Source organism: Asparagus officinalis, chromosome 1 (assembly GCF_001876935.1).
Source record: "Asparagus officinalis chromosome 1, Aspof.V1, whole genome shotgun sequence".
NCBI lineage: Eukaryota > Viridiplantae > Streptophyta > Magnoliopsida > Asparagales > Asparagaceae > Asparagus > Asparagus officinalis.
This window is the reverse complement of record NC_033794.1, coordinates 12,467,701-12,475,073: the sequence shown is the minus strand read 5'-3', so window position 1 is coordinate 12,475,073 and position 7,373 is coordinate 12,467,701. Positions and strand designations below refer to the sequence as shown.

Below are 7,373 nucleotides of genomic sequence, written 5' to 3'. Positions count from 1 at the left end.
ATCGCCATGACATATATCAACAACCTGCGCGGAAATACAGCGACTCCATAAAGTGACCCCAAACCCGACCCCGCAGTGCACCGCTGTTCGCCGCATAGGCGGCGCACGTTATCGCATCTCTTCACATGTCTCCTCACTCTGCGCCGCCCCCTTCTTCCTCCTGAAGATGAGAATGGCGAAGCGACTCCTCCTCCATCTAGGTAAATACCCTTCCATTGCTTCCCCCTAAAACCCTAACCTCAAAACCCTAACCTTTTGCCCTTTGCAGATTCCAGAAAGAGTTTGATTTGGGAACGAGACTGTTACCGTGGATTTGCGTCGAGCATCCTCAATCGATTTCTTTCAGGAAGCGCCAAGATTGGGAAAGATGCTGACTTGGGTAAAGAGGGGAGAAAAAGCTCGAATCTTGGGGAGAAATCTCAGCTGAAGATCCCAGGAAGTTATGATCCTGAGCTGGTGAAGGATTCGGATGATGATGAAGTGAGTGGATGGATGTGGAAGAAGCTGGAACTGGCTTGGTTGTCGAAAGCTCTCGAGCCTGCTTTGCAGTTATACAAGTGGGCATCTACTTCAGGTTCTTTGTTTCTTCCGTTTATGTATAATTAGTTGTCGGTGTTTCTCTTTAATTATGATTCAATCAATATTTTATGATGGCATTACCTAAGATCAATTGCTATATGGTTTGGAAATTTCAGGGGTCGGCTATATAGATTATTGTTCTTCCATTCAGTTTGATTATGATCATCGCTTGCGTTAGCTATTATCACATCCTTTTTAATTGCTTACAACCAAGTTCGAACGAAGTGCGTTTTAGGACTATTGGTGCATTGGTGGCTTCTGTCGTAGATGAACAAACCATCTGAGTTGATTCTGTCTCATTTTATCCTCAATGGGAGCACCTTCTAATCTCCTACATATGTGCTCATTTCTCATCTTACCTTTTGATAACCACAAGTTCATCGTAACATTCTCATATTTACTGCACTCATTTCTTGCATAGTTTTTAAGCCAACATTCTGATCCATAAAGTGTTGTTGGTTTGCAGTTATCCTATAGAATTTTTCCTTCAACTTATAGATATGCAATTATCATATGATATGAGACTCTAGAATCACTTCTCCACTTTGACCATTCCTGATTTAATCCAGTAAACTGCATGATCCTCAATCTCATCATCATGAGAAATGATTGATTCTAAATAACATAAGTGATTACACTTGGGTATTTCTTGTCAATAAATATGTAATTGGGATGTGCACTTAAAAATAACCATTTTCTACACTAATGCAAACTAGTAGTTGCGAGAGCTATCGGTAAATTAGTATAATTGAGAAGAACAATGTAATTATGCCTTCTTATATTATGACATATAGGAGTTTTTGTACATCTGCTGCCTACCAAATAGCATCTGTTTATGAAATTTTCTATCATATTTAATGTAGTATTTTCAGCCTTGTACATAGCATTTCTTTTATCAGCTATACTTCCTACCACAAACCCTGACTTCATATTTATTAGCAGGAAATAGTGACCCACAAGTAACACCTCCCAGTACTCGGTCTCTGTCTGAGGTTTTTACAAAGCTTCAACTGAGTAAATCTGGCATCCAAGACTGGAGCCTTAGTGACCTTACAGTTGGTCTGTACCTAATCTATCTTAGCCAAGCTTCTGCAGGGAAGGTTGAAGATTTCAAGGGTGTTCAGATTACTTCAGATGTTACTGTAATTTCTTGAACTATGGCTGTTGAGTGTTATCAATTTGTTTAAAATGTTTTCCCTGGATAATGCATTGCGTTATGAAAGTATGTAGCTCTGTCTTCAAGATTAATATATTAGTTTGTATTGCAGATACAAAAGTCAGTTGAACTTTTTACTTTAAAATCTGTACTATGTTATTCGATATGAAATACCTAATCTTAAAGCCCTGAACTCTCTAATAGGTGTTCGGCCTGAGAATCAGAAAAGTAGTCTCAGAAATCAAATGGCATTATGGTTCGATATGTTATTACAAACAGATATTATGATAGGATAAATTTCACAAAACCCCCAGAACTTAGTTCATGAAATACCTTGGAACTTCCACGCCGGCCCGCCCCCCCCCGCGGCCAAAAAAAAAAAAAAAAAAAAGTAAACACACACAAAGTATCCCCGCGCAAAACTCCGCCTTCCCTGTCAATGAACTTTTTGGATAGTTTGCGAGTAGAAGCCGGCCGTGTTTAAATTTTGCAAAATGTTTTCCGACGAATGAGGCGGCCTTAAAATGGTGTTAATGCATGCATCCGGCCGTTGCTTGCTTGTGCAGGACATGATGTCGCCGTTGTTTGAGCCGCAATTAGCACCGGGGGGGGGGGGGGCGGGGATTGAGTACACCCCAAAGTTTAGGGGTCTTTGTGATATTTACCCATTAACATATGAATTCTGAGAACTTTTCCCAGCAAATATCATGTTATGTGTTTTTTGAGAATCTATTACGATAGTATCTATCAACTTCTTGAGCTTGTTGGTTTTCTGACTCTGAAGCATATAATCCTAGTCCATAATGAATGTGTTGGGTGCATGGGTGGGGATTTTGATATCTGACTACATGTACCATTTCTGAACTTTCGTCTTTCAATTGGATTTACAATTCCATTCTGTACTTCCTTTTCCCCTTTTATTTCATCAGGAGTGATTTAAACTTTCCTGGTAGGTTCAAAAGCTCATTTATCACATTGAGCTAGCAAAGGGGGCTTATAAAGACAATGCCACTGCTCTTGCACGGCATTGCATGCTTCGAGAGAGAAATATTGTGAAATTTGTGAAGCATTCCAGTGTCTTGAGACCTGGATATTATATTGGGATTGATACACGTAATAAGTTAGTAATATTTGGAATCCGTGGAACCCACACCGTCTATGATCTTATTACTGATGTTGTTTCCACAAGTGATCAAGAAATGTCTTTTGAGGGCTTCTCAACACACTTTGGGACAGCAGAAGCTGCACAATGGTACCTTCGCCATGAGATGGGAACTATAAGAAAATGCCTCGAGAAACATAAGGTAAAACTGATAACATCTTCTAGCAAGTTATTGCTTCGTGCTATCTTCTTTAAAATATTTTAATTTAGGGTTTTTTGTATATGTACCCCTTAAATCATGTCCCATTTGCAGAACTGCCCACAAATCTCAATATTTGCAAAACTATCCCAAATCATCAACTTTAGGGGGAAAACCACAATCAACAAAATCATCAAATTTATTGGATATGGTGAGTGAATAGTGACAATTTTATTGATATTTATACATTGCAATTACACATTAGCCTATCAAAGTTGATGATTTGTTGATTTGGGGGTTATTTTTTCCAAAGTTGATGAGTTGGAGGGTGGTTTGCAAATACTGAGATTTCGAGGTAATTTTTGCAAGGTATGTATTCAAAATACCATTTAAATTAATGCGTATTTGTGTTACTGTAAAATAATTGCAAACATAATTTATGGGCAGGACTTTCAGTTGAGGATTGTGGGTCACTCACTCGGAGGCGCTGCAGCTGCGTTGCTCGCAATTATGCTCCGGAAAAAGTCAAAAGAGGAGCTGGGATTCAGCCCTGACATCGTTTCTGCAGTTGGATTTGGGACCCCACCATGTGTGTCAAAAGTGCTAGCTGAAAAGTGTGCTAGCTATGTCTCCACTGTTGTGTTGCAGGTTAGATAAATAGTAAAAAGTATTTGATTTCTTATTTTCACTGGCTACTTTTAGTGGTTCAGTTTTTGATAATGCCTCATTTATATTCCTCTTTCTTGATTTGCAGGATGATATAATTCCTAGGTTAAGCGTGGCTTCACTCGGAAGATTGCGAAATGAAATTCTTGAGACTGATTGGTTTGTATTAGACCTTGAATGTTTTCACCAGTAATGAAAATGCATATCTCTGGACTTGTGATTATATTAATATGAAATGAACTATAGTGTTTAACTTGTAGGATCATGCATTTACATAACATAAATATTCTTAGTAGAAGATAGTTATCAAGGTCCCCAATCCCTATCACATGTCATATTGGTCTTCCACATTCCTTATGCCTTCGTCTTATCCTTTAATAGATAGCTATTGCTAGTGTTTACATATTATGATTCGTTGAGCGCCCACTATTAATGGCTTGTATATTTTGCATTTCTTCTATCATTATATAAGGATCACTATCTTTGTTCATTCAGAGAGATTTTAAGCTGCAGAGAACGGGAAGTAAAAGAATATTGAAGTAATTTGGGAAGTGACAAATGGTTTTTTTCTTTTTTTTTTTGGGTGGAGTTGTTTTGGGGTAGGGTTGGTGTTTTTTTTTTGCGGTTTCGGGGAGCGGCGGCGGGGGGCGGGTGGAGTTTTGGTTGGTTGGAAAAGGGATTTTGAGCCTAATTAAAAACGTTGCTGCCTGATCTCTCTGGTAAGTGATAATTATGCAGGTACACAGTGTTGCATAATTCTAATGCAATGCAAATCACATGAGGAAGTAACAAATTGGCCACAAGGAAATACCAAAGATCGTCAAGTCATATTCATAGGAACAAATATACTACGACTAAATAATCTTTCAATAGGGGAATAAACTCTCTTCTCTAACTTTCTTAATATTTTTTCCCTTGTACTCTTAAAGAATGTACTGTGCCTTATTTTCCATTCTGATGGTTTCTGATATTACCAGGATGAGTGTTCTACAGAAGGAAGATTGGAAGGGAATCCTAGATTTAGTTACAAATGCTAAACAGTTTGTTTCTTCAGTTCAAGATGTGGCTCGGAGACTTTCTGATTATACAAAATTCAGGAAAATGTCAGCAACCTCAGGTAAGTTCCTCGAATGTCAGCTGTTATTTGCTTAAGAGCAACCTATGTATCAGTTATCCTGATACCACCCTTTTTCAACAGATATATCCATAAGCAACAACCCAGTGTCTTTGCCAAAAAAACCGGAGTCAGAAGCTAAAATTGTTCTTAATAACCTAGAAGAAGCCACGCCGGAGGAGCTCTTTACACCTGGAGCATTTTATTACCTAAAGAGAGATATTGAGGAAGGCAGCGGCAGTGTGAGGAGCAGAGAATCCTATTCACTTTGGAAGAGGAATCCTGGTGAACATTTTCAGAGGATACTGCTCTCTGGCAACTTGATATCTGACCATAAGTGTGATAGCCATTATTACGCTCTCAGGGATGTGCTAAAAAGCTTGCCAGCCTCCGATGATCGGGTCTACTTTTAGAAATTTGCTCGCTTGTTAGGTCAGCATTTACATTTAAATCGGCAGATAGTCGATCTCCATGCTGACTTTTTGAGGTTTGGAGTTCGCTTATAAACTGTAAAGGAGTTCGATGTATCAGCAGTGACATGCCTAGATTTGTTGTTCTTTAAGCAATTTTGCAACCTAATAAAGATGTCTATCTGGATTTTGCTCTGATTGGTATCTATGCCAAATGTGGAACTTCAACAGGAGAAGCAATTGTATGATTTTGGTTAATACGTACGCTGAGGCAAATAGATGGCCAGAGGTTTCTACTGTGATGATGGATGATAACACAACGCAGAAAAGAATTTTAGGATGAAGTTATATTTTAGATAGATGGGGGTGGTTCGCGAGTTCTTGCTTCCGATGTTCTCTTTTCCTTCATTTGATAACCGTCTTCTAGCTGGAGTTCACTTCATCGATGTAGCTCACAAGATTTCGTCATGTAACAAGCTATGATACTATGCTTAGGTTGGAGCAAATAGACAAGCAAGATGTCTACTCGGGAGAAAAAGGGTTAATTGCGGATAGATCCCCTGTACTACGGAGCACAATCTTAATGTGAACTGACAAAGTAGAGATTCTAGGGGGTCTATCTGCAACAATATAAGTACAACAATATAAGTACAGAAAGATCTATCAGCAATTAACACAGAAAAAATACCACCAACATATAAGATCTAAATAAACAGCTTGAGAAAGTCTTACGATTAAAGAAAGTATCCAAATCTTTGTTTGCAAACCATATAAGATCTAAATGTGACAGTACCCCATCCACGCTGACATAATGAAGCCAAACAAAATTCACAAACCTTAACCCCTCAGCTACCTCACGTCTCAATTCCCTTTCACCTCCCCACAGTCTTCAATCACAACCGGTCACGTCTCAATTCCCTTTCACCTCCCCACAGTCTTCAATCACAACCGGCGACGAAGTCTTCCCACTCTGAGACCCCTGCTTCTCCATCTCCTCCACAACATTATATCCATCAACAACCTGTCCGAAAACAACATGCTTCCCATCAAGCCACGATGTCCTCTCGGTGCAAATAAAAAATTGTGATCCGTTCGTGTTAGGCCCAGCATTGGCCATCGAAAGAACTCCAGGACCAGTGTGCTTCTTCTTGAAGTTCTCATCCTCAAATTTCGCTCCATAGATTGATTCACCGCCAGTTCCATTGCCTCTAGTGAAATCGCCGCCTTGACACATGAAGCTTGGGATTATGCGATGGAAAGCGGAGCCTTTGTAGTGAAGTCGTTTCCCTGCATGCCCGATTCCTTTTTCTCCGGTGCATAGGCAACGGAAGTTTTCTGCGGTTTTTGGAACGACGTCTGCGAATAATTCCATCGTGATGCGTCCAGCCTTGGCTTTTCCAATTAGGATGTCGAAGAAAACTTTAGGGTTTGCCATCTTTTTCTGATAAGATTGGGAAGCATGTTGTAAGAAAATGCATAATTTAGATGCTCAATTATTTATTGATCATTGAACTACTAAAATTTCTTTCGAATTTTAGTTTTCATTCTTCCTATTGTTTGGAGAAAATGCTCACCTCGATGCTTAATGGTTGATTCTATATTTAATGACTGGATTAGAAAATAGATGTATTTGAGGTTTTTTCATCCTTTTTCTGCTTGGAAAAGGAACAGGTTAGTACTCCTTAAACTTACCCAACATTTACTTTGACATGTAGTTTTCATTATTTCTACTGCCATTTGAAAAAAAAATTGCTTAATAATGATGATGAATGAATAAAAAAAATAGATGCACTTTAGGGTTTATCATCCTTGAAAGCGAACATGTTAATAATACTTAAAATTACCCAACATTTCTTTTGAATTTTAGTATTCATTTCTCTTTCTGTTTGAAGGAAAATGGTCGGTCAGCATAGATGCTTAATACGATTCAATATTTAATGATTGAATTAGAAAATATATGCATTAGAAATTACCCAACGATTCCTTTGAGTATATTTTGCATTTCCCTGTCATTTGAAAGAAAATGCTCAAAATAGATGCTTAATGTGGTTCTATATTAAATAGTTGAATTACAAAATAGATGCATTTTAGGGTTTGTCATCCTTTTTCTGCTTAGAATGGGAACATGTAATTAATCCTTTAATTAA

General features: G+C 38.4%; 2 protein-coding genes across 7 annotated transcripts in view; one reads left to right on the top strand and one right to left on the bottom strand.

Moving 5' to 3' along the window:
• On the top strand, positions 1–5,421 carry LOC109850327 (sn1-specific diacylglycerol lipase beta). 4 transcript variants are annotated; one of them, XM_020420333.1, is made up of 10 exons: positions 1–200; positions 269–574; positions 1,519–1,721; positions 2,689–3,039; positions 3,151–3,247; positions 3,350–3,405; positions 3,484–3,684; positions 3,791–3,861; positions 4,680–4,819; positions 4,901–5,421. In XM_020420333.1, the coding sequence occupies exons 1-10, from the start codon at positions 167–169 to the stop codon at positions 5,227–5,229; spliced, it is 1,788 nt and encodes a 595-aa protein (XP_020275922.1). In that variant the 5' UTR covers positions 1–166; the 3' UTR covers positions 5,230–5,421. The 4 variants fall into 4 exon arrangements, with proteins under 4 accessions (XP_020275922.1, XP_020275928.1, XP_020275936.1 ...); XM_020420339.1 differs by having other exon boundaries at positions 12–200; positions 1,522–1,721; XM_020420347.1 differs by lacking the exons at positions 3,151–3,247; positions 3,350–3,405 and having other exon boundaries at positions 15–200.
• The window catches only part of LOC109850317 (peptidyl-prolyl cis-trans isomerase CYP19-3-like), a 5,834-nt gene continuing 4,381 nt past the window's right edge, over positions 5,921–7,373 (bottom strand). The window contains exons 2-3 of one of the 3 annotated variants that reach the window (XM_020420324.1): positions 6,152–6,667; positions 5,921–6,102 (exon numbers count right to left, since the gene is read on the bottom strand). In XM_020420324.1, coding sequence (XP_020275913.1) covers positions 6,088–6,102; positions 6,152–6,661 — 525 coding nt within the window. In that variant the 5' untranslated portion in view covers positions 6,662–6,667 and the 3' untranslated portion in view covers positions 5,921–6,087. Of the gene's footprint in view, positions 6,668–6,800; positions 6,823–7,373 lie in introns of those variants that run through there. The other 2 variants (XM_020420315.1, XM_020420305.1) reach the window with 2 other exon arrangements.

Excerpts from the sequence above, each read along its gene's own strand:
- LOC109850327 (XM_020420333.1), top strand. The coding sequence starts at position 167 with ATGAGAATGGCGAAGCGACTCCTCCTCCATCTAG. Across the intron at positions 201-268 it reads GCGACTCCTCCTCCATCTAG|ATTCCAGAAAGAGTTTGATT; the intron begins GTAAATACCCTT and ends TGCCCTTTGCAG. Across the intron at positions 575-1,518 it reads CAAGTGGGCATCTACTTCAG|CAGGAAATAGTGACCCACAA; the intron begins GTTCTTTGTTTC and ends CATATTTATTAG.